Genomic DNA, 27517 nt, shown 5'->3' on the forward strand with positions numbered 1-27517 from the left:
TGCCTGCCTGTTGCCTGCCTGCCTGCCTGTCGCCTGCCATCATGCTCCCTGCTATGACGATCATGGACTAACCCTCTGGTACTGTAAGCAAGCTCCCAGTTAAATACTTTCTTTCATGAGTTGCTTTGGTCATGGTGTCTCTTCACAGCAGTAGGACAGTGACAAACCAGTGTTCCACTAGCCTCTTCAGCAGGTCGTCATCATAGGCTCCAAGTTTAGGATCTCCCTAAGGGTGTTTGGCCCTCTGAATCCCCTCACTGAGGGGGACAGCCATGGACAGCTCTGCTTCATAATTGCCAGATGCCTCCAAACCACTCCAAGTCTTTAAAAAGCCCCATAGAGAACGGAAGTAACCAAAGCCCAAAGATACGGTGATTTCCAGGCAAAGGGGGACATCTCCAAAAACAAAGACAGGTTCCATGTTTCCCATCTCCCCTCCCATCCGTCTCCCAGTCTTCTTCTAGAAGGATGAGGCACACAGGCCTGAGCAAAGAAGCTCCAGGAATCGTGGCTATACAACAGTTGGTTATCTGAAGAGACAGACAGAAAAATCACAGAGCAGCCATGTATCCCAGCCAGAGTTTCCAGATAGCCTTTAGGAGAGAGCAGCAAGGTTCCTTGGGATTCATCAGCCTTTGTCCTGCAGGTCCTGGTCACCTCTCAGAACAGCACTGACAAAGATCTCTTGCCTAGATTTTAGGGAGCAGGAACAAATGATCGTCGGTTTCCAGGAGATGTGTGACAGCCAGTCAGTAAACGTTGGCAATGGCCTGGGGAGGCAGGTACACCAGGCTTGTAGAGAGGCTGGTCAGTCAAAAGTTCCCAGTGGCACCATGTTGTGGCTAAGGGACGAGAAGTTGGGAGGAGGCCATTTTAACCTCTGCAGCGGCAGCAATATACTAAAGAAGCCAGGGGGAGCCAAGGGCTATTTCAGCTTTTTCAAGAAATGATTCAAAGCCATGTAAGAAAACCCAAACCTGCATTTCCTCTCTCTCTCTCTCTCCCTAGATAGAGTCTAAGACATAAGCCACTGTCACTATTGTCTGCCGCTGCTAGCTGCTCAAGGGCACTCCGTATGCGCAAGTACACTCCGTATGTGCAAGTGGACTCCGTATGCGCAAGGGCACTCCGTATGCGCAAGTGCACGCCGTATGTGCTGAGCGTATTGAATGAGTGCTGGGATCTGAGCTTTCATAGGAAGGAGAAATATCCAGTAGGAGAGAGAGAGAGAAAGAGAACAATCATAAGCTACTGGAATCCAGTCTGCAACTCGTAATTTCCCACTGACTCTCATGTTAAACCCAAGCTCCTGTCACCTGCAAGGCTGTCTGCTGAAAGGCTTTCCCACTCTGTCTGCTGGTGCCTGCTACAAGAAGAAATGCCCAGTAGCAATTCTTCCTCATGGTGCCAGCCAGAATCTAAAAACCCACTTTCCATTCCAACGGGCTGCCATGCTTCTTGCCATTAAAAAAAAAAAGTCTTTTCAATTTTTTAATTTTAATATTAAATGGTGTGTATGTGTGCATGTGGGAAGAGTGTGGGCTTGTATGTGTGAGCGCAGCGCCTATGCAGGGAGAGCACTGGGTCCCCAAGAGCTGGTGCTGCAGCAGGTTGTAGGCAGCCAGATGTGTGTGCTGGGAACCGAACCTGAGTCTTCTGCAAGAGCAGTATGTGATCTTAGTCGATGAGCTACCTCTCCAGCCTGGCTTCTCAATGTTAAATGTGCATTACAGAGCACTCCTGCTGGACTGCATGAGGTTGCAATTCTCAAGCCTCCCCGCTTTGTACTCGGTGGACTCATTGTAGCTTCATGCAATTCTCTCTGTTGTCTTTCCTGTTCCTTTAAAAGTGTCCAAACCATATGTGTACAGATTTACTTGAGGTCCAAGTGAGCAGCAGCCTGACCCATGTGCTAGTCTGTTCCCAGGCTATTATATAAAGCAGTTATTAATATCACCCAACCAGCAGGGATTGATTAGGAAGTGCAAGTCTTAGAAATTCTCTGCATTTACATTGGCTTTTACTACAGAATGCCGGATGGTCACTCAGAATTCCGGTATCTCCAGGGACAATGCAGGAAAAGAAGGAAATGCCTTGGCCTTCCTCATGCTTGCTGAGGATGCATTTTCCAGGTTCCTCTTTCAAAAGGAGAATAAAAATAGAATAATAAACCAAGGAAAAAGCAGAGTCCCCCCAAGGTCCCCCCTGAGTCTAGTCCTCCATGTGTCCACAGTCTGATCACGTTCCTGCTGCTTCCTTCTTTAGGATGGGCAGTGTGACTGATCTTTGATATCCACTCTCCTTATACGATGATTCATATAAAAGCCTTCAAAAGTATTTCAAAGCATTGTACAGTCACATCAGTATTGAAAACACAGAAATTACTTGATTAGAGATTGCAACAGTCACTAAATCTAAGTTCAACCCCCCCCCCCCGTGTGTGTGTGTATGTGTGTGTGTGTGTGTGTGTGTGTGTGTTTTTCCTCCTAAACCAAATGAAAACATGGTGATGGGTCCTCTTTCCAAATCCTTTGTCTTAAGAGAGAAAAAAATAAAAATCTCAAACCTAATTTTCATAGTGAACGCGATGGCTCTCTGAAACAACAGAGCAGTTTGTCTTACCAACCCGAGTATCACGATAAATAAACTGTGTTTTCAGGGTGGATGTGGAAATTCTAATGAACATAAAATTCTCCTCGTGTGCCCTCTGGAATGCACACTTTCCCCCTGACCAAACAAACACAATAAGATACAGGGTTTCATAGAAAGAATCCAAGTTCCCTGCTTCTGAGGAGTTCTGATCCTAATTTTATCACTAGAGGAGCCACTGAAGAGCTGGCGGGGAGGGGGGGGGGGGGCGGGACACTTAGTTGTTTGGGAGCTTTAACTGCATCCTAAAATGAAATAGATACAGCCAGATTGGAGACAATGTGTCAGAATAACTTACTGATCCCTTCCCCGGGTGTTTACGGAGAATCTTCCTCCATGGGGCCTAATTTGAGGACACAACAATAGTGTTAAGAGGCTGAGGCCAGGGGCTGATGCAGAAAGACAAACAGTTAAAACATGGAAGGTGCAGGAGAGGACACCAGGGAGGTCTCAGCCCAGACTTCAGTGCCTGCACACCACCGCCCAAGGAAGACAGGTCTGTGGTGAGCCTTGGAGCAGAGACAATGATGGAGAGGGGAAATCAGGATTCAGCAAAGAGCATTCAGCAGTTCAAGAGCTCAGAGGGCAGAGAGAGTTGTGGCACATTTGAAGGCAGTGCCACGAGGGACCAGAAAGGAAGGACGAGGCCAAGGAGACCAGCAGAATCTCCATATTGTAATGAACCTTGTGCTCCATGCCAAGTCATCTGGACTTCACCTTCGGAGATCTGTTGAAGGTTGGTGAGCAACATGGCCAATTTCATCTAAAGAAGGCTTGCAGTATAGACATTGGGTAGACTGGCAGAGGAAAAAGCCGAACAGAGCCATCTATTGGAGACAAGGACAGAGTGACAGAGGGCAGGAACATATGACAATAGATTAAAGAGGAAACCTGGAGCTGTCGAATAAAGGGAAATTCCGTAAAAAGGCATGGTAAATGCATGTCTAAGTGTCTTGCATTTTGCATGCTCATGACAGCAGAGCTAAAACCCATGATGTCACCCACAGTCCCTGCCCCTAGAGGCTCTCAGAGCACAGCTCCACCCTGAACTTGCTGGAGGACTGGCCTTCTAAAATAGAGGAGAGCAACAGTGTACTCACTCTGAGAGTTGATATCGTCAGTAAATGGGTAAATACAAGGCTGTCTCCACATGGTTGTACATCTTCTAACTCGGTAAAATGGAGCCCGTGAGCTCCAGTCCCTGCTCAGGCACCCTTGCAATGCTCTGAGCCCTGAGGCCGGCAGGGACAGTCCCTGGCCCTCACTATGAACTCATTCTGTTGAAAGTCAGGGAGGAAGCCAAAATAACAATGAAGCTAATGTGAAGAAGTGATACTAAATCAACAGGTGACAGACATGTCATCGGGTCCCCAGGGACCCTCCTGAGCAGCACAGAGAGTCTGATGAATTAAGCTCAGAGCTATATGCATGAAACTAAGAAGAGACTCCAAGCCTTGGTTGTGGATGCCATGATGCATGTGGGAGTCTGCATCCTAGAAATTCTAACTGTAATTCATTGACTGTCATTAGTTTCGGCGAGCATGTTAAAGAACTTAAACTATCAAAGGTGATGCTGTAAAAATGAGTTCTTCCTCCTAGCCTCAAATTGTCATGAGTGGCTTTATTTATAGACACGTGGTAGTTTCTGGAGCCACGCAGAGTTAATAAAATGTGACAGAATGATTTCTTGTGCATTAAATGATAATTGCTAAATTAACCTGAGTCAAAATGATTTAGAGCTTTACGCCATGGCTGTAAATTTTCGGCGACTAAAGCTGTTGTCATTCATGGAATTACACCAAAGGTCCAGGAGGGAATTATGCTGCCAGACTGGAAGGGGTTCCTCTTGTGCCATGAATTGTTCTATTCAGTGTGCCCAAAGCAGCCACCTGGACGGTTTGCAAAGCGTTTGATTATGGGACATGAAGGTAGGTGTTAAAAATAATATTTATACCTATGAACTCAGGGATGCTACTTTTTTCAGTAGTACTATTTCAGTTTGGAAGCAGGCTTAACTGTCATTAAGTCTGAGAATGCCAACAATGAACCTTCATCAAAGAATAGCTCGGTTGTGAATAATCAAAGGTGAAAACAGAATTTCTGAAAGAGTGTTTGTGTCAGTCGGGAGGACTGTGCTACTGTACGGACCTGGTGGGACTGTATCTAGCCTTTGTAAGGCTTGAAAGCATATATTCACTGGGAAACCCATTTTTTTAAAAAGGCATACAAAATCCCAAATGTTGGATTAAATATGAATGACTACTTTTCTTTATTTTTAAAGCTTTTATGAGTATGGGTGTTTTGTCCAAATGTATATCTGTGTATCACATGTGTGGAGTGCCAGAAGAAGCCAGAGAAGGCATCAGATCCCCTGAAATTGGAGTTGTAGAGGGTTGTGAGCTACCACGTAAGTACTAGAAATCGAACCTAGGTCCTCTGCAAGAGCAACAAGTGCTATTAACTGCATAGACATCTCCCCAGGCCCCCAAAGTGACTATTTTACATAAAAAAATTATGTAAGGTGTTTATTTCAACTAGGAAAATCTACCATAATTTTAAGAGTCAAAAAATGCCACAAAAATCTAGCTGCCTGACATAGTGCTGATAAAACATTTCTCCTTGCAGATTTCATCCACACAAAACTGAAGACACTGTGACATGTTCCCAGCAGGGAGACTGAAGCAGGAACTTCATTAGCTTCGAAGTCAATCAGCCTCTGGTCTCATGTCAGGTCCACGCTGTGCCCTAAGCATGTGGCTCTGGGAAATCTTAATTTATGAACCTTCAGACTCTTTGTCAGGGAAGGCTACTACGTTTCATAGGTTGTTATACACTCATTCTGAGTGCATTCATTCATGGAAAATGTTATCGTAATTCATGCACAGTAAGCGCCCATTAAATACTATTGCTCATTAAGTGAAATGTTTTATAGAGCACAGGGTACCACAGAACAGCTCAGAAAATAATATTTTAAGAAGAAAGTCATTGGGGGCTAGAGAGATGGCTCAGCAGTTAACTAAGGCAGTAATCAGACACAACTATCAAACATTAATTAACACTGACTCTCTAAGAACATCACTGCCATGAATTACTGCCTATGTGGAAAATAATAAGCCACTTTTTAACAGTTATATTTGAGAGACTTAGCCTCTCTTACTGTCTCACCACCTCTCAATGGGGAGGTGGGTGATTTGTGTCACTATAGAGTTGTAAGAGGGAGAAGGAGGCCACTTTTTAGTATTAATTATTCTGACTGGAGGCTGGGGGCTATGGCTCAGACGGCAGAGTGTTTGTGTCCTGTGAGCAAAGGCCCCTTGTTCCATCTACATCGTTGCATGAACTGGGCGGGGTGGCATGTACCTTTAATCCCAGCACTGGGGAGGTGGAGGCAGGACGGTCAGAAGTTCAAGGTCCTCCTCAGCTACACAGGGAGTTTGAGACTAGCCTAATCTACTTAAGACTCTTTTTAAGTCTCTCTCTAACTGCTATGTTTTGTTTCCTTTTCTAGGAAGCCTTTAAAGAATTCCATTCCCATAAATCAAAGCTTCAAACTATCTTCAGCAGCAAAAGAAAACAAGATGGAGGGCGGTCCCCACAATGACTGCATTCACAGGAAATGGATCCATGGCTAATAGTCAGGAACACTACAGACCTTTGCAGACTATACACATCCTTCCCTTTACCTTGAAAATCTAGATATTTAATAAGATATAAACAGTAAGATTGCACAAAATACCCAACTGAAAAAGCATGATATTTTAGAGCCAAATTGAACACAGAGACCCCTATAGAAATGAATATGCAATCTCTGAAAGTCATATATTAAAAGGCTGGAGGAGTCTCCAGACAGCAGGGACCAGAATAAACGTCAAGGGAGAAAGATTTTTCTGCCAGTAGGAAGCAGAAAGAATGTCAAATGTAGAGGAGGCCTTTAAAAAGGCAAACAGCTCACTGTGGACCAGTCTCTGCGGAGAGCCAATCAGATCATCACTTAGATTTTGTTAGTGAGTAGACCCTGCCACATCTTGGATTTAAACATTCCCGTTGGAGCAGCGGAGGTCCTTCTCATGGTCACTGTAACCATGTGTCTCCCTTTCAAAAGAAGCCAGTCATCGCTCTCTGGTCCGGTTTTGGCTTGTTGGATCAGCTCACTTCTTGGTAGCGCTGTACAGCAGGCAGAAGAAGTGGATGCTTTTGACCCGAAGAATCTCGGTCTCATGGGGTCTAAGGTAGCAGCATGAGGGATCCGGTAGAAACATAGATAGGAACGGCCTGGCATGTATTTTTCATCAAGAAACCAGGACCGGGCTTTGCCAAGCAGACAGCAATGAGCTCACTGGTCTGAAATAATTACTCATTCAGACTTTCCCCCAGGACAAGGCTAATGAGTTTACAGAGGTTTTTGTTTGTTTGTTTGTTTGTTTTTTTAAGTCAGTAATTGGTTCCCTTGATCTATACTTGGGCATGACAAAGTTCCTTGTTACACTAATTGATAAACTAGGAAATAGAAACTGATAAACCAGGAAACACAAAATAAATATTCAATCCAAAGAGATTATTTTTAATAGTTGTTCTTCATGTTTTTTGATATTATTACTAATTTTAGCTGTGAAATCAAAGCCTCTCATGAGTTCTGAGCCCAAAATTCCACTAGTGATGGCAGAGCCTGGGAAAGCCCTCTGAGAATATTCCACTGTGAAGTCAGGTTGCTGAGGTTGTTGCAGAAGGAAATGACCGATTCTGCAAACTCTTGCAACATGAACAGTGTTCCTTCCCTCCACTGACAGACGGTAAGCTGGGCAGTCAACGGTATAGCCGCAGCGGGCATGGCTGAGTTCTCTGTGAATAAATTACTGCTCTTCCCTCTGTTTTCTTTTGCCCTGTAGCAAAAATCTGTAAGAAAATAAGCAGCAGACTATAAAAACTTGACGTCGAAGCATATTATTGTGTTGTTGAGAGTAAAAGTTGGTGATTCTTCTGCTAATGAGTTCAATGAGTCGAAAGAAGGCAAATGTGCCCTGGTCAATGCCCTTCTTAGGTAAACAGCCCTTATACATGCTCACTCTCAAGGAACCCTCTCCACGACTTCTTCTGCCCTGCCTCCTACCATCTCCACCAGGCAGCTCCTTCTCATCACTCAGCTGGAGCCACAGAGACCTGAAATCTTCAAGGGGATGGAAGACCACATTAGAGAGGCTCACTCACTCATAAGCTGCAAGTTGATGGTGGCTGTTGGCTGCAGGCCTTGATTCTCTCCTTGGTGGCCTCCTTTGGGAACTTCTTGAATGTCCTCATGACATGGAAAATTTTGTTTCTCATGGAGCAAGCAACCATGAGATCACGTCTATTACTTTTCATCATCTGGTGTAACAAGTCTCACACCTTCACTTCCAACGCCTCTGTGAAGTCACATGATTCAGCAAGGTGGGGATGACAGGAGTGAACTCCAGGACACGAGGATCATGGTGGCCCACACTGAAGACTAGTATTTTCAGAAAGCAGGCCTTCGAGGTATAGCAAGAAATATTCATGCAATAAACATTCTTACATTCACCACTTAAAGACTTTAATAGAATCATCGGTGCTTTCTACCTTCCAAGGAACTGAAAGAAATACAAATTTCAGGGCCAGGGAGATGACTGAGTGAATAGAACATTGCACCCATGAGTGATAACTGGGATTCTATGTAAATGCAGGGTGGCTGTGGTGGCATCTCATCCAGGGCAGAGATGAGACATTCCCAGTGCAAGCTGGCTAACTACACCAGTGAAACCAGAAAGCTCTGGGCTCATTCAGTGAGAGATCCTGCCTCAAAAAACCAAGTGGAGGACAGATAGAGGGAAACATTGACATCTGACTTCCACATGCACACCACCACCACACACACACACACACACACACACATACACATGTGCACAGACACACACAAATGCATGCACTCATACTCTACATATGAACACGTATACACATATGCACGAGAACTACATGCACACACAAAGAAATATAAATGTAGTGACAGTATATATGAAAAGAATTATTAAAATGACTATTGATGTCCCTTCTTTTTTTACTTAACAGATTGCTGGGTTTTTTTTCTCACTGTCTACTTAGTTGCAACACTCAAGTTTTTTGAAACATCAAAGTGGGATTAATGCCAGGTTTGGACTAAGCTTCCAGGAGTTTAAACAAGTGTTTGGAAGCGTGTCCTCAGACAGAATCTGTAGCTCATCTTTCTTTGGAGACAATGACATATGCAGTTCTTCTACCAAAAAATGACCTCAGTTGTTAACAGTTGATTATTCAGGGGTCTGGAAATGATAGTGTGTGATTTTACTACCAAGTGTGAAATTAACTACAGACCGCAGTCATGGGTAACCTTTACCTTCCTGGGGATCAAAGAGCAAAGAAGATAAATATTTTTTTTTTGAAGTTGCTGAAAACAAGAGCTTACCTGTCTGGATTTTTAAATGTCATAATCATTTTTCACAAGGTGAACGGAGCACACAGCTTTCCACCAGCATTTCAAATAAGACAGAGAAGGGTCTGCGGTCACCGCCACCCAAACCATTGATATGGGTGAAATAAACCAACAAAGGCCAACTCGGGAAAGCAACTCTTTGGAAACAAAAGGAAAGAGTCAAAAAGGAAAATGGAGCTAGCTTTAGAGGTTAGTAAAGTGAGGAATGAGGTGTAATTAATAAGAAAACCCCGAAGATTCAAAAGGAGAAACTGCTTCAGAAAGTTAAATGCAGCTACGCCGCTGCCATCAGAGCGGTCACATGTCCCTCGCAGGGAATGTTTTTGCTCTCTAGCTCAGAGCTGCAGAATGCCAAGGCAGTTCATTCTCTGAAACCTGACAGGTGGCGTCCAGATCAGGGAAACGACATCAAATCTCAGACGCTCGGTTACATGGAAGAGAGACATAGCTTCACAAATCCACGCCACTCCAGAGCAGAAACGGTTCTGTCCTCAGTCTGTCAAAGCCCACTTGCTATGAGATCAGAATAAAAAAAGAATCACCAGCGCACTGTCTGCTTAACACGCCCAGGCCCCAGCATTAGTTACCAAGGCCCTCTCAAAACATCTTCCTCTCGAGGCTCAAACATCTGGCACCGGCGTTAAGGACTGTAGGCAGACAGCTTGCAGCTGGACAGTGTCAGCTGAACAGCCAAGAGCGGAGGGCTGAGGGAGGCAGCCAAGAACAGGGCTTTCTCAGGGCGCTTCTGTCTGGCGGAGGGATCTGCCTTTTGATTTATTGGTTGCTGCTCAGAAAGAGGAGAGTTTCATTTTGGTGACTGAACCCCAGGCAGGCAAGTCGGGGTCACCAATGAGAACACCCTGAAAAAAAGAACATGCTTTGCCTCCTTGATTTGACTTTCTTACAGGAACTTCCTGTTACAATGCCCCTTCCTGGTGTTTACATTTGGGTCTCGAAAGGCATGAGATGCAGGCCAGGTTTTAGCATCTCTGAAATAAAGGCAGCTCAGTGAAGTAAAAGCTTTCCATTGCTCATTAACCTGTTAAGACTGGACTTCCAACTACCAGGTTCTTCTAACCCAGTGGTTCTCAACCTTTGAATGCTGTGACCCTTTAATACAGTTCCTTGTGTTGTGGTGACACCCACCATAAAATTATTTTCATTGTTATTTCATAACTGTACTTTTGCCGCTGTTATGGATGGTAATATAAATATCTGTTTTCCAATGGTGACCTCTGTGAAAGAATCATTCTACCCGCCCAAAGGAGTCACAGCCTGCAGGTTGAGAACCATTGTTCCAACCCCTACAATGCATACGCTACTTCCTCTCATAGTAGACTGGCCTGTAAGGCCAACCAGCAGCCTTCACAAAGAACAAACACACAAACCGCTTCCCATCACAACCACAAATGTCAAACTCCCATTTATGTCTTTTCCACAGTAAGAGAGGGAACATTCTAGGGAACAGTGTGTTCACTTATCTTGAATGCAATCAACAGAGTCAAGTGTAACAGAACACCTGCATTGTGTCCTCCCGCTCATGAAGGAAGTGTTTTACTGCTGGTGCTGACAGCAATGGCAACGAGTTCATCTCATCATATTCTCTACGTGCTGTTCCTTCTCTTCAAAGCCCTGCATTTGCTCCCACTGTTACTAAAAAGCTGCATTTTTACTTGTGTTAAAGGGCTAAACACCTCTTTTCTAATGCAGATACGATCATCTGTGGCACCAAGGATTCGAGACATGGATAACTCAAAATCATGGCAGAATTCAAATGTAAGTGAAAATAAAAGAGGCATGGTACTGTGTGCCTTTAATTCCAGGGCTTGGAAGGCAGAGGTAGGCAGATCTCTATGAGTTCAAGGCCAGCCTGGTTGATATTGCAAGTTCCAAAGCCAGCCAAGGCTACCCAGCTAGAGCCTGTCTTAACAAACGAACAAATACAACAAAAGGTGGGGAGATTTCAATGTGTCTTCTCAAGTAACAAGACAGGGTGGCGAGGTGTTTTCTGTTTGGGGTCTAGGAAGTGGAACTGCAGATCCGTAGGTGCTTGTAGCCTGCCAAGGCAAGGCAAAGCGTCCGGGAAAATCTCCAAGCACGGTAGACCTGAGGCAGAGAGGGCACAAAAGAGCAAGCCCTCAGGAACTCTAATGTGACTGGTGCTGAGAGACCTCAGATGGAATGCTGCAGAATATCTCTCGCTTCCTGTCAGAGATGAAGTAAAGATTAGGCCCTGCTTGTAAGAGCCAGAGGATAGAGAGGGGCTGTGAAATGCCATCTTCTAAGCAGGGCAGGGACATGGCAACCATGACCTCACAGCAGCCATGCATACTGGTACTGGGCCCGCAGAAGTGAGGCCCTCCTAATGGTCACTTATGTAGTGGGGGGCGGGGAAAGGACCCATCGGGCCCTACCACATACCACTGACCTCTAAACAATAGATTCTGGGGGAAGGGAAGCGGAGCACCCACTGATGGGACCGGTGGTGCTCTCTCTGACAGTTCCAAACCCGGGACCACAGATGACCCTGATTAAACTCTGGACACTAAACAACACACAAGCTAGTAACTGGGGGAAAGGGATTTCCAAGGAGGAGGGAGCTCTGGGAGGGGCAGGAGAGAAATGGGAGAGAGTGAAGGAGGAGGAACCAAAATACATAATGCACATGTAAAAAAAAAACTGTAAATGAACAAAATTGACTGCTCCTACCAATAAAAATAAATATTAGGTCCTGTTGTTTAATTGCGCAGCTACTGGGAAGCAGAGGCAGAGACTCAGGTCAAGGTGCATCACGTGACTGCTCTAAAGGATCTGCTAACAGGCGAGCCTCAGTACATCCAAACTACAGACACCTGCGCACCACGGAGGAGTCAAAGGCTCCCTTCACTTTGATGAATGACGTGAAAGAATGAGGTTCGAGTCCTCACAAAGTGCATTCCAGGGGCATGAGATTTCCAGAGGCAACTGAGACTTCCATGTTTGCCACAGGGACCCTGGGTCATCTTCCTCTCTCAGGGCTCACTCACAGTGTACGGGAGTGATCGACCATCCTTCTCCTCAGATAAAACAGTAGCAGTTCCTTTTCAGTTTAGCAGCATTTGCACAGACCTCATGCAAATTCTGTCGAGATCCCAAACTACAGTCAAGAGAACTTAACAGAACCTAATCTAGTCTCTGATGAGCAGAAAACCCGGCCAGAAGCAGATCTGTAACCTTCAGTCACCTGCTGGCCTTGCTGCAATCTGATGCCTAAAAAAAAAACCTGAGGTTCTTGTGTGGCTTTGATGCCTGGTCAATGCTTTGAAGCTGTGTCAAGACCACAGGACAAAGGCAGTACTGTTTATGCAAATCCAGAAACTCCAAAGCCATTAAAAGTAACATCAGCAATTCAATACCCAGAGATGCTCAGAGGCCCCGCATCAGTATGAAACAGAAAACCCCAGAGCAAAGCTGGGCGATGTACCAAACCCCACAGTGGGAAGAGACCCTGGGCTGGCCAGAGCCTGGCTCAGTGTGCCTAGAAGCCTTGCTGCATGCAGTTCCCCTAGCCAAGGGGCAGTCGTTTGTGCCAAGGAAGTAAGTCCTGGGCTAAAGCTGCTTCTACACCAGGTGCACAGAACTGTTCATATGAAATTGCCAAATGTGTCTCTTCGAGGCTGGCTGTCATGTTGCCACATTCCTCCACAGGTCAGTCATCTGGAGCACATTCCATCCAAAAGGAGACAACGGCTGTCAGGGAAGAGTCTCCGCAGCAGTAGACAGTGGGATGGAATACCACGTGCTCCCAACAAAGGTCAACATTTGGAGGCCACTCTCAAAAGATTTAAAGTTTACATAAGGGTCCCTGAAGAATCCATTCTGCATTTATCATTCATGCAAGTTCTCGGGTATGGTCATTCTCATCAAGGAAGGGGTAATATCAGGTTTTAAAAGGGCCCCAAGAACATCTGGCCCAGAGGTTTTCAATCTGAACTGCACACTGAGATCTCCTGGGAGGTTTACAAAATGCGTCAGTTGTCCCTGGCTCTACCCGTCAGCCCTGGCCTGGGTCTTTCCTTAAGACTTCATCCAGCCGGGCGGTGGTGGCGCACGCCTTTAATCCCAGCACTCGGGAGGCAGAGCCAGGCGGATCTCTGTGAGTTCGAGGCCAGCCTGGGCTACCAAGTGAGTTCCAGGAAAAGGCGCAAAGCTACACAGAGAAACCCTGTCTCGAAAAACCAAAAAAAAAAAAAAAAAAAAAAAAAGACTTCATCCAACGATTCTGGTAATCAGCCTCAGAGAATCACAATTCTAGGACATCTCTCGTCTACTAGACAGGAAGCTGAGGTCCACAGGGAAAAAGTCACTTATGCAAAGTGATACACACAGCGGTGCATCCGAGTCCTTTCACAGGACAATGCAATTAACAAATTGAATGCCACTGCAGGGGAAGTGGGGAACGGATGAAGCTGCTTTTGGAGGCAGGGAACCATGCATCTAGCTTAACCTCATCCCTCAATGGTTACGGTTTTCCGGGTGGCACACATCAGTTATAGAATGCAGCTCACATTCTTGAAAAAAAGATAATAAAAATAAACGCACACACTTAAGAATCTTTACTATGTTGGAGGTTTTTTTTTTTTTTTTTTGAGAGAGAGAGAGAGAATACAAGAAAACTGGGAGTGAAATAGTATAAGATTAGCAACCAAGTCATTATTGTCCCTCACAGGAGGTGCTTGTGCTTGCAACTATAATAATGCCACTATATTAACTCCTTGCACTGTGTATCTGCGACAAACCCAGAGCAATCCTTTGTGTAGAAGACAAATAAGATTTTTCCAAAAAGCATATGTTAAGTACATTATGAGGGAGGACCCAGGTTTGGGAACTTTGTAATATATAATTACAGATGAACTGACAGCTATGAAAAATAGTGCAATTTTATTAGTCACAGATAAGAGGCAGAGTTTTCAGTGGCATGAAAAAAAATATAAGAATATTAAGTTGGGAATAATGGTTTATGTCCGTAATCCCAGCAGTGTGGAAGTTGAGGTGGGAAGATTATCATGTTGAGTTCAAGGCCAGAGTGTGCCTACATAATTAGGGGATGGCATAGGCTATCTAGGGTGTGTGGCTTTGTCTTTCAAAAAGGTTTGTTTTCACATATGAAAGAAGCAGGAGGGGGATTCAGTGGGTAAAAATACTTTCTGCACAAGCATTAGGACTTGAGTTCTGATCCCCAGCACCCACCTAAAATCCCAATGTGGCACATGAACTTGTAACCCCAATGCTAGGGGATGGAGATGGGCAGATCCCTGGGACTAACTGGCCTTCAGTCTAAGTTCCAGGGACAGGGAGAGACCCTGTATCAAGGGAGTAAGACAGAAAAAAATGTAGCAGAACACTGAATGCTAGACACCCTCCTCTGGCCTCTACACTACATGCGCTAGCACACACACACACACACACACACACACACACACACACACACACACACCACAGAGACAGAGAGACAGAGAGACGACAGAGACAGGCAGAGAGAGAGGGAGAGAGAGGGAGGGAGGTATGAAGGAAGGAGAAACAGAGAGGGAGGGAGAGAGGGGGAGAAGGAGAAAGAGTTCAACACAAGCAACAGAGAACAAGATCAAGGAAAATAGAAACCAGTATGGCTTGGGTGAATACTAATGAGCTGGAGGCAATTGCTAGTTTCATCTCCCTTCATTCTAAAGAAGTTCACCAATATCTTTCTTCTATAAATCCAAATGCTTAGTGAATTTATTATGTAGAGTAAGCTGAAAAGGGGGCTTGAGGGAGCGCCTTTTTCTACTGAGCCCCAGTTCAAGGAACTACGTACAGAGAAGCAGCCATTTGTACGCTGTCTTTAACCAATGCGTATCTTAAAAAATAAAACAGCCACTGTTAGAGAAAGAATGCCTGTTTATTGTCATATTCTTGTTCATAATACTCTCTAATGGTCTTCACGTTTGTGTAGTGCCATTGAAATTTCTTTCCTTCAACTCTGATTTTATTTACTAGGATCTATAGAATGTATAGACTCTATGTATTACCCTAGCTAAGGGTTGTCAGTTACATTGAAAAAACATCTTTTTTCCTTATCTTTTGGATCTTTTTTTTAACCTTCCATTTATTCCTGCTCTGCTTTTCATTACTCCTTTCTTTATACAAACCTAGGGGCGGGTTTGCTCTTGTCTTCCTGGTTCCTTAATATTTATAATTATTAACCTGTTGGCTTAGATATCCACAGATGATCTTGCTAAAGTGAAAACTGAACCATGGAACTTAGTGTGCTTAGGAAAGTCTGAAATCTAGGAAGACTGAGAAAGGCTAGAGAGGAGGATGATAATTCTCTAAGACATTTTCAATGCTAGCTGTTTCAAGCCTTCGTGTTAGCTCCACAAAATCCACCCTAAACAAGACACAGTCTGTCTGCCTGGGCGCTCTCCACTCAGCCTGCATTTGCAGAGGGAGAGCAGCCATGCAGAAGCTGCTTACAAGCTGGTTCTTCAATGGTGCAGTGACGACATGAGGAATCCTGATCCCACTTGGCATTGATTTTCCACTGTCTTGGCGGGGCTACACCATAATCACTGTGGTGTGTGCCACTTGGCCAAGATTATGAGGCTGGCTGGCCACCAAGAAACTAAAAAGCCTTCTATTAACCCAGCAAGGCACTCTGTGTTGGGAATGCCCGGGCCCCAAATGTCTACAAACACATTTTTCACAGATAGCCCAGGAATTTAACTTCCACTGTTAAGTGTCTACAAAATTCTTCATTTCTCAAGATGTTAAAAAGGAGCAGTTTCTCACTGGAACTTTCAGGGAGAATACTAATCATTGTGCATCTTAGAGTCCTCTGGTTTATGTCACATCTGTCACCTATGAGAACAAGTTTGTAATTGCCCTCTACCCTCCCTCTCCAAAACATGGACAGTCACATTCAAGAGAGAAACTAAAAAGAGCCTTATACTGTCCTAAGAATCCTATTGTCAGTCGGGTGGTGATGGCACACGCCTTTAATCCCAGCAGTCGGGAGGCAGAGGCAGGCGGATCTCTGTGAGTTCGAGGCCAGCCTGGTCTACAGAGTGAGTTCCAGGACAGCCAGGGCTACACAGAGAAACCCTGTCTTGAAAAAAACCAAAAACCAAAATAACAAAACCAACCAAACAAACAAAAATCCTAATGTCTAAAATGCATGTACTGTAGTCTCATTCATTTTCATTATTATTAGTAGTAGTAATATTAACATTAGTATTAGTATTTGTTAGCTAGTAGCCAAATTGGGGAAATCTCAACTTAAGAAGCCTTTCTCCAGCCTGGTGTACGCCTCTCAGCTGACTTTAAAGTAACTGAACCTGGAAGGAAACGACGTATTCTAACACAGCCAACACGCCACTGAACCCAGATACTCATAAAAATCCTTGAGCTGAAGCCCTGCTGCAGGCGAGCTTTCTGCCTCATCCGGGGAGCTTGGCATCTAGGGTCGTTACTTATGCTTTCCATGCTTCTGAATGCATGCTTTCTCAGGTATCCTCAAACGTGAATCTGAGAGCACAGGAGGGAGAAAGTTATTTCTGTATTATGTTTATAGAACAACAAAATCTCAACGAGGCAGGAGACAGCCATCAGCTTGTTGAATTTGCCAAACAGCTAAAATAATAGTAACAATTATAAATTCAGTGAAATGAACTTGTTACAAAGCCCTGAGTTTAGCCTTAGCAGACCATCAAAGTTCGAGTCTGAAAAAAAAAACCTTTGCACATATGGTGTTCCTGAAGAAGAAAAGAAGTACTTTCTGGCCAAATCTAAAGTTTAGCTCATGTGAGAGACCTTGGTTAATGTCACCAACAACAAATGCAGTTTTTACAGGGCAGCATGTTCCCCTAAAGTAACTATAGCCATTCTGTGTAAATTCTGCATGGATTTTCAATTATTACCTATAACAAGATTTAAAAAAAAAACGTTATGAACATTAACACAGCTTTCCTACTAGAAGAATGGAGAGCAGAAGGAAAAGTAATATAATTCTGATTTATTTACCACTAGGTCACCCCATGGCCACTCGCCAAGCCATCTAGTTCCCAGTGGTTACTACTTGGGTCCTAGCCTGAGGAGGGAGTACCCAAATACCAACAGAGGTCAGGTACATCAAGTCAAAGACACAGCAGGGGCTTATTGCAAACTCATCTGGTGTGGGGCTGATGGGAACTTGGCTGCCTGGACAAAGTTCATGGAACAGAGTCTAGTCAGCCTCCGTAACTGTTGTGGAGAAATACAGAGCTGGCAAGGTCAAGTATTCACTACACAGGCACACGCACTTACCAAACATTGTAAACATATATTTATGATATATAGAATTCAGAGACGAATTTTTAATTTATGTACAATTATGAAAAATTACAAAAGTACTCTTTAAAGATTGATTAAGAGGGCTGGAGAGATGGCTCAGTGATTAAGAATACTGGCTGCTCTTACAGGGGGCTGAGTCGCAGCACCCACATGGTAACTCACAACCATATGTAACTCCAGTTCCAGGGGCCTCTCCTGGCCTCTGAGGATACCAAGCACACATGTGGTACACAGACATACACACAGGCAAAACATTCATGTGCATAAAATAGTAAAAGTTTTTACATGTTTTAAAAATGGTGATTAGGGGCAGATCTTCTAGAGGACAAAGAGTCAGACAAGAAAGCGGGGTGTGGGTGGGTGGGGGGGATGTAACTCCATGAAACACTGGTTTTAAAACTGATTTAATTTTGGCCACTGGAAAGTACTGTGGTGCCTTATCAGTGTTTAAAGATCCTGATGATTTAAAAAAATGGATTTCAAAACATCATCTTTATGCAGGATACAGGCAGCATCTATATTTGGGTCAAAATATGCACATATATTGACAGTTTCTAGGCAAATATGCAAAACATTCTCATTGCTCTCCGCTGGGAGGTGGTATAAAGTAGAAGAGAGATTTATTTCATTGCATTCCTACACACATTGATGGTTTTACTATGGGAGGCTTGCATTTTATCTTATAAAAGAAAAAAAGTCTAAGAGAAAAGTTATCACACTATTATTCGGTAAATATATAAGAGTTCAGGGCCGGGCGGTGGTGGCGCACGCCTTTAATCCCAGCACTCGGGAGGCAGAGCCAGGCGGATCTCTGTGAGTTCGAGGCCAGCCTGGACTACCAAGTGAGTCCCAGGAAAGGCGCAAAGCTACACAGAGAAACCCTGTCTCGAAAAACCAAAATATATATATATATATAAGAGTTCTAAGGAAGTCAACCTTTTGAGATATTTTTATCTTAAATTATGTGTATATGTGTATGGTGGTGGGGTTTGTACATGAGTGCAGTGCCCTCAGAGACCAGAAGAGGGTGTCAGATCCCCTGGAGCTGGAATTACAGATGGTTCTGAGCCTCCCAAAGTGAGGGCTGCGGGAACTGAACTTGGGTCCTCTGCACGGAGCAGTACTTGCTCTTAACCAACGAGCCATTGCTCCAGCCTCAGATATAATTTTTAAATCACTAGTTTTTTAGATGTTAACATAAATGTAATTAAATTAACAAGCCACTCCTTTGAAAGTAAAAAATGTCAGAGCCATTAAATTTGTAGCTCTTGATGAGTTATGGCTACAGTTTAAATACACACAGTGAAATCTCTTCATAAAGTGGTAACAGGAGAGCAGTCTAACAAATACGTTATAGGCTCACAGCTTCTCTCTGACTGCACTGTATAATGTTACGTATTGTGAAGAAATGTGTAGAAACAACCTTTTATAGTCCCCTACTATCATCCCCGCGAAACCCCCATAATGGTCCTACTATACTGCTCTGCAGAGCGGGGACAGTACACACAGTGAAATGGCCCATGTGCACATTTAAGTGTTGGGAAAGGGACCACAGCGCAGCCGACAGCATTCCAGGCTACAGAGCTTCCATTGTTCGTGTCGACAGCCACAGGAGACAGCCAAGCAGGAGGACTCTGAGAAGCACATGCCTGTGACCCGAGAGTGGCAAAGGAAAGCAGAGGTGGAATCACTTGGATGAAGACCTGAAGGTACATTTGTAAAATTAACCCCTTCTTAGGATAACTGGCACGATTCACAAACCAGGAGAGGCATGCTATGACGTAAAGAACACTGAAACAGGCCCTCAGGGTTTAAAAGCGGAAATCGATGATCTCGTCACGTCATTCGCTATATAACTTACTGGGGGAAATTCCTTACCTGCCCTGTGCTTTGGAGTCCACATGCATGCAACTCAATGAGACAGGATGGGGACAATTTAGGGACCTATCTATTGCCGCAGACAGTGTGTCATCATCGGAGCAATGGGATTGGAGGCATGCATTTGTTACTTCAGTTTTCATTCAAAGGAGCGCAGAGTTCAGAAAGCCAATCGTATTTTAAAATTGGAGTTTGGGAGCAAGGTTGACAGGTTTCTCCAAACATTGCAAAGAAAACTGAGTTTATGGGACAAGCAAATCTAAGGACCACCCACCGAAGAAGCTGGAAAAATGGACTGCTTTAGCAGCAGGGACCTAAAACGCAGCCAACAGACATGTGCAAAGTTCTGTTTTAATTACTGCTGATAGTCATGCTTGGGAGACTTCTTTTTGGTTGCAGGCAGTGACTTGCATCCATATGCACACACATGTCTTTTAGTATTATTTTGCTCCTGTGGAATCTTCTAAAATCGAGCTGAGCTCAGTAACTAGTCGGTGCCTGAGCTAAGTGACGAAAATGATCAGGACAGTGGAAGAGAGCCAGGGAGCCCCTGGTGTCATTCAAGCAGAAGAGACAGTCCTCACTGGAAGAGAACCAGGGAGCCCCGGTGTCATTCAAGCAGAAGAGACAGTCCTCACTGGAAGAGAACCAGGGAGCCCCGGTGTCATTCAAGCAGAAGAGACAGTCCTCACTGGAAGGAAACAGGGAGCCCCGGTGTCATTCAAGCAGAAGAGACAGTCCTCATTGGAAGGAACCAGGGAGCCCCGGTGTCATTCAAGCAGAAGAGACAGTCCTCACTGGAAGGAACCAGGGAGCCCCGGTGTCATTCAAGCAGAAGAGACAGTCCTCACTGGAAGGAACCAGGGAGCCCCGGTGTCATTCAAGCAGAAGAGACAGTCCTCACTGGAAGGAAACACTGGTGCGCTTATCTTCCCAGGCTGGGTCAACTGACAGAAGCAGAAAGGAGATCTAACGGGCCCTTTATTGCTCTTAAGCAGACCGTGAGCACTTTGTGTGGCACGTCAGTCACCTGGCTCACATGCTGACTTCACCATGTGCTGGCCTTGTGACATTCAGCAAGGCATTGCCATTCTCTGTGCACCGTGTCCTCCTATATGAAGTGAGATAGTGAAATATGCTCACGATGGCACAGAAGATGTAAGCCCCAGTCTGCCTAATTCTGATTTATAAAATCCTTGGACCTGTTCCAAGTTACCATGTTGGGAAAAATAAGAAAAAGAAGAGAAAGGCAGAGAAAAAAACCACTAAGAACCACGTATTTTCACTGTAGGCTGAAACTTGTCTTTGGAGGGATAACAGTGCATGCCAAACTCCTGGCAAATGATGACATCATCTCTATCCCGGATGCTAAAAACTATAGCAGTTCGGGACGTTTTATAAACACTTACACGAGTGTATCTAGTTGAGCATCTGCCAAAATGCTCTTGCTTGGCTATTAAAATATGGAAGTAAATTCCACATAATCCCCAAACAATGTAGAGATAAAGTAGAAGGCAAAACATTGGCATCAGCTCCTCAGAACAAGCAGAGGCCCATCACTACATATTTATGTCAACAAAATCTCATCACTTTATTTAAAACCATAAAAAAATGGTTCTCAGTTTAGTATAACATCATTCTGCCAGATGAAATGCCTAAATGGTTCCACAATCACACAGGAGCTATTGCCTTGGGACTGTCTCCCCACAAGCATCCTAGGCTCTCCAAATGATAAACTTAAGGCCTTTTTTTAGATCAAGTATTTCTTCTTTTGGGTCAAATGTGCCCTTTTCATTTTTTGCTACTGGTACATGGGCCTTCCTTACCCAAATCACAGCTCTGGAAAATGGAAGGACGTCAGTCTTTCCCTCTCTTGCTCTGGCCACTTGCTCATGGCACCACTGAATTAAAGAGAAGGCATCGAAGCACACTGCCTCCTCATGTCACAAAGCCTCCCAGTTCCTGTGTCTCCACACATACTGCATGTTTTAGTGCATACAAAATCCCTGCCTTGTTTCTGATCCCAGCTTGTGATAATTAAAGAAAATCAAGTCGTTTGTTGAGTTTTGAGATAACACCAGAGAAGGAAAAGAATTTTCCCTTTTGCTTCTGTGAAGTATCTCTGAACTAGAACCTTTCCAATGTTCAGTCAACCCTGAACCCCCAAATCTTGATGCTCATCAACGTAAATGCATTTCACCGGTTTGTTGGTACCCATCCCACCTGTGTGTACAGTATAGATCAGCTCTAGGAAATTGTGTAAGGGAATCACATGGCAAGGAAGTCTGCGTGTGGTCCATGGGCCAGACTCTCAATGACACTGTGAGCTAGTGTGGAATGTCTTGACCTTTAATGACCTGGGAAAGAAATCTTGTCCCATGTTCTTCCAGCCCTCAGCAGAGGATGAAGGAGAAGAGTGAGTCTACACTGAGTTACCGAAATGTGATTCAGAGAAAACTAGCATCCCAGACGCTACTCAGTGATGCTTGCTTGAATGTTCTCAGCAGATGCTTGAATGTTCTCAGCAGCTCATGGCCATTTTTGAAGTTGGTATGCATAGCCTTGCAGAGTAGACATCCTGTTTGGCATACTGAGTAGGTCTTGGGTTTAATTGTCAAGAAGGAAGCAACTGGTAAAAGCATCCTGTTGTGTGGTATTTTGATCGCATTCTGACAATAAAGCTTGCTTTGAATCAGAGGACAGAGCTAGACACTAGCTGACCAAAATGAACCATAGAGGTTTTGGAAGACTGAGGGCAGATAGAGAGACAGGAAGTAATAGGGCAGGGCCTAGAGAGGATCTCAGTCCTTTTGGATGGAGGAACAGAAGAGAAAGGAGGTCACTGATTGCTTCTCTAATCATTCAGGTTCTTACCCTGATATTTGACTCCCAATTTTTTAATGATAAAGAATAATTAGATAAACGCATCAACATCCCACTGAAACATGGTCTAGGTTATAACTTAGAACCCTTTAGAACCTTCAAAGACAAATGCCGGTCCAAAAGCTGGCATTTCCCAAGAGACTCTGGTAGAATGTGCATCTGGAGGCCAGCAGTCATTACACTGGTCACCGGCTGTAATTCTTCTGAATGGAAGCTCTGACATTCTTCTGAATGTCAATGCTCCTAGCTGTCTTGTCTCCTTGTTCTCTCCTTCTGGAAGACTTCCTTTCCAGGAGAATTCCTATTTATCCTTCAAAACTCAGTTCAAACTTACTATCAACTTCTCTAAAAGCCTTCATGGTTACACATGCACTCCAACCTGATTTAGAAATCTTTTCACCTCTCCCCCAGCCTCGTCAGCAACATCTATACCATACCAATCACGTTACTATGTCCTATGAAAAAAGTAGTGTTTGGGGAGCCACACTTTATTCAGTTTTATTATTTTATTTTTATAATTTTATAAATTAAATATTTATAATTCAACTTTATTCAATTATATCTAATTGATTGGAAGTACTTATACATTAGAAAAGAATACTTTAAAATTGACTTTTTAAACAGATTTAATATTTATTCATTTGTCCACATCTCTGTGTATTTATACCCACATGTATGTGAGTGTCTGCAGAGGGCAGAAGGGAGCATTGGATCCCCTGGGACTAGAGTTTCTGGTGGTTGCCAATGGTCTGACATGGTGCTGGGAACTGAACTCCAGTTTAGTCCTTTGCAAGAGCAGCAAATGCTCTTAACCATTGAGCCATATCTCTGGTCCCCTAAGAACTGGCATTTTTGTTGTTATTTAAGGCATTACACAGGGCTTCTAAGATAGAACCAAACTTCTTAAGACAAGAGTCTCCAGAGACTAATGCAAAGATTGCTGATCTCCTCATCCAAGTCTTGGGCATCTTCCTCAGTCTTCTCATGCTGGCTGGGGTAGTTTGAAAGAAAATGGCTCCCAAAGGGAGTAGCACTATTAGGAGGTGTGGTCTTGTTGGAGAAAGTATGTCACTGTGGAGGAAGACTTTGAGGTCTCATATATGCTCCAGATATAGCCTAGTGTCTCAGACCACTTCCTGTTGCCTACAAGATGTAGGACTCTTAGCTGCTTTTCCAGTACCAAGTCTGCCTGCATGCTGCCATGTCCCACCATGATGATAATGGACTGAACAACTGAACTGTAAGGGAGCCCCAATTGAATGCTTTCCTTTATAAGTGTTCCCATAGTCATAGTGTTAGAAACACACTAAGGCAGAATAGAAACCCTAACTAAGACAGCAGTTGGTACCAGGAATGGGATATTGGTGTGATAAGCCTGACTATGTTCTTGTTTTGAGGAATTTCGACTTTAGTACTTTGGGTTAGGAAAGCAGTGGAAGGTTTTAATCACTGCTTAATGGGCCATACTAGTAAGAGCATGGAAGACAATGATGCTGATAACAATTTGAACTGTTGGGGGTTGGCTCAAGATGTTTCGTGGGAGAAGAATTTTAATATGTTGCCTAGAAATTGTTCTTTTGATATTGTTGTTCAAATCTTAGATGTCCTTTTAATAATAATAATAAAAAAAACCCAGATCTAGATATCAGGATGAAGGCTGAAAGATCAGAGAAGCAGAACAGCCAGCCACTAGTTCTTACCTCCACAAAATCCTCAGCCTAAAGAGAAAGTGAGTTCCTGTTTCCTCACGCCTTATATACCTTTCTCTACACTGCCATATTACTTCCTGGGATTAAAGTTGTGTGTGCTTCCCAAGCAAAGTCATGAGATCTCAAGTGCTGAGATTAAAGGTGTGTGTGCCACCACTGCCTGACCTCTACGTCTAATCTAGTGGCTGGCTTTGTCCTTTGATCCTCAGGCAAATTTATTAGGGTACGCAATATATCACCACATGATATTTTGGTGAAGAATGTGGCTGTTTTTGGCCCTTGTCCAAAAATTTTGCCTGAGGCTAAAGTTAAGAGTTTTGAATTAATTCTCTTGGCAGAGAAAATCTCAAAACAGCCTAGTATAGACTCTGTTGTGTGGTTACTAATGTTAATTCTAATGAAGATACATAATAAAAAGAAGCAAGCTGAGCAAGGAAAAATATTTGAGGAGAAAAGGAGCACCAGGAAGTGGAATGGAACTAAGTCCTATGTTCAAAGAGATAAACAGATTAAGAAATGGAATATAGGGAGAGGTGACCTCAGGACAAGATCCCACCCAGTTAAATTTCCAATTTGTGAAAAGGAATTAAAGAAAAGCCACTAGGCTGTAGTGGCACACACCTTTAATCCCAGCACTGGGAAGGCAGAGGCTGGCAGATCTCTGAGTTTGAGGCCAGCCTGGTCTACAGAGCAAGTTCCAGAACAGCCAAGCTTAGGTAATGAAGGAAATCATCGAAAACAGATAGCTGGTGAAGATATAATTAAAAGATCTCGGAGTTCAAGGCCAGTCTGGTCTACAGAGCAAGTTTCAGGACATGCAAGCTTAGGCTGTGAAGGAAACTATCAAAAACAGAAAGTTGATGAAGATATAATTCAATGAAGGGCCCACGTTCCAGCCCCAGTAAACAGCAGAACTTGGCAACTTTGGCCATGTGGTTCTGGCTTTAGAGTCAAGGACAGAAGAAAGGTGTAATGGAACTTTCCTCTGCAACTACAGAAAGTCACTGAGGCCAGACATATAGCAGGGGTGTCCCTGAATGGAGGCTTAGAGAGGCCAACATTGAAAAATCAACATCTCTGGATTCTATAGCATGTGGTCCAAAACCACATATCAAGCTATTGAGAAACAACTTGGATATGCTAATTTGTATTTATAAGTGTCTGTAAATTTTGCTTTTCTCATATTCCAAGTCTTCCTACCTTCTAAAGAGCTGTACACTCTGTACACAAACTTGTGGGTCAGATTTGAGCTTTATTAGTTGTGGTGGCCAATGTTCATTGCCAGCTGGATTAGATTTGGATCTAAAATCACCAAGGGAAGACACTTGTGGGTGTGTCTTATGAAGGGTATGTCTATGAAGGGTATGTCTATGAAGTGTATGTCTATGAAAGGTGTGTCTATGAAAGGTATGTCTATGAAGGGTATATCTATAAAGGGTGTGTCTATGAAGAGTGTGTCTATGAAGGGAGTGTGAAGAACTACCCCGACTACATGCAGTACTGTTCCATGATTGGTGGTCCTGGACAGAGTGAAAAGGAGATAACATCCATTCCTCTACTTTCTGACTACGGATACAATGGGCCCTCTTCAGCCAAGCCTCCCTCCCCATGGTGACCCACACCCTGAACTGTGAGTTCTTCTTTCCTTACATTGTTTTTGTCAACACACCAGCTGTTAATTCTATGGCCTTAAGTGAGTCTCAGTACTCCCTTCTCTTCTTCCTAACTTCTGGTAAATACTGTAAGGTTTTAAAAAAAAATTAAATAGCGCATAAAAAACCAAAACCATATGTAGAAGATTTCTTTTGCAAAAAATCAGAAAGAGACTTGAGATTTGAAACTCTTCTGGCATGGAAGTGGTTAACACACACACACACACACACACACACACACACACACACACACACACGCACGCCGGGTGCAAGCCTGGCTCACCAACATTCCCACTCTCTTTGCACACAACCCGCTCTTCTCCGTGGAAGCAGTCACGTCTGGCAGGGGGTACAGCGAAGCAGTGTGCCCACAGTGCTGTACTGTGTGCTTCTTGTTTGTTTTCTCACCTCGGTACCTCTCCTACCAGGTGCTGTTAGCCTGCCAATTCCTTCCTCCTCTCCCTGCCCATCTCTGCTTTAAGATGTGTCTTGTCTGGGACAGCTCCCTTCTAAAACCTTCCAGGGTGACCTGAGCTGTTATTTTCAGGGATGAGAGGCTGGTCTGCCAATCTGATGGCTTCCCTGGCGAGCTTTTACTTCCTCAACAGACCACCAAGAGCTCCCCTGGTCAACTCTCCCACTAATGCTTGGATTTCAAAGTGTGGAACCCGGACTGAGGTCTACAGGAGCAAGGGGACAGACTTCCAGTGGTTCCCCTGTCCTAACCCACCACAAACACAAAAGAGACCAAGCTGACAAAACTTGGCTGTTTATCCACCCCTAAAGCGGCTTCCTCGCGCCCCAGCAGAAACCCCGAGTACCTCACAGCAGTTTACATCTGCACCGGGAATGTGTCCCAGGAGGCTGAACAGGCAGGGACCTTCTGGAGCTCCCAAGGAAGACCGGTCCACAGTGTGGTGTGGTTGGAAAGACTCCAAACAAAGCGACATAATCTCTATCCCTGGGTTCAGACACCCCAGGGAAAAACCAGGAGCCAAGTTAAGCAGGGAGCGGGAGTCTAGCACCTGCAAATCGGGGAGCCTCTCTCTGGATCTCTCCAGCCTCTGTGGACCCCTTTGCCAGCCCAAGTTAGTTCTGTGACTACATCTGGAGGAGACAGTCACTCTCCCTTAACTTCGTAGCTTGAGAAGAAACTTCTAGAGGGAGTGTTTGAAAGTCTCCCTAAGGAGGTCTCCTCAAGTCCCTTATGGTGAGGCAGAAGAGGGGGATGAGAAAAGTCAAGGCCACCGGATTCTCGCCCCTATGTTCCCAAACCTCCCTCCCGGTTCCACCACCCGCCCAGTCCAGGACCCACGCGGGCAGCGAGGGTACGTGCTCTCCAGGCTGCCCTCGACCTCCCGGTGGCCCGGGACCCCTAACCCGCTCACCAGATGGCCATCCTGCTCTTGGGGTAGTCCAGCCGCTCCAGGCAGCCGAGGAAGTGAGGCAGCGTGTGCGCGGCGTTGCGGGCGAGCACCACCACGAGCACCGTGGGGCTCTGCAGGGGCGACTCGGGGAACGCCACCGGTTCCTCGCCGTCCTCCTCCGAGTCGGGCTCGGCAGCGAAGCGCGCCCGGCAGCCGCGGCGGAGCAGGGCGGAGGACAGCAGCAGCAGCAGCAGCAGCAGCGCCCTGGCGACCGTGGCGCGGCGCGCGGCCATGTTCCGCGGCTGGCCGGAGGCGGCGATGCTGCCGGGGGCGCCGGGGATGCGGCTGGCGCCGGGGATGCGGCTGGCCCCGGGTCGGCGGGAGCGCGCACGGGCACCGACTTCTGCTGCTCGCGGGACGCGCCGCCGCCCAGTCCCCGGCCCGAGTCCTCCGCACACCGGCTCCCCGCCGCTCGCACTCGCCCCGCGCTCCGCCCCGCCGAACGGACAGGTCGCCGCCGCCGTGAGCCTGTTCGTCCCGAGTTCCACGGAAAGT

General features: G+C 45.0%; 1 protein-coding gene across 1 annotated transcript in view; it reads right to left on the bottom strand.

Moving 5' to 3' along the window:
- The window catches only part of Colgalt2 (collagen beta(1-O)galactosyltransferase 2), a 104207-nt gene extending 76952 nt beyond the window's left edge, over window positions 1-27255 (bottom strand). Inside the window, exon 1 of the mRNA XM_059280901.1 lies at window positions 26984-27255. Coding sequence (XP_059136884.1) covers window positions 26984-27255 — 272 coding nt within the window. The remainder of the gene's footprint in view (window positions 1-26983) is intronic.
- Between the last annotated feature and the right edge of the window lie 262 nt (window positions 27256-27517).

The sequence above is a fragment of the Peromyscus eremicus genome, chromosome 15 (genome assembly GCF_949786415.1).
Source record: "Peromyscus eremicus chromosome 15, PerEre_H2_v1, whole genome shotgun sequence".
Classification (NCBI taxonomy): domain Eukaryota; kingdom Metazoa; phylum Chordata; class Mammalia; order Rodentia; family Cricetidae; genus Peromyscus; species Peromyscus eremicus.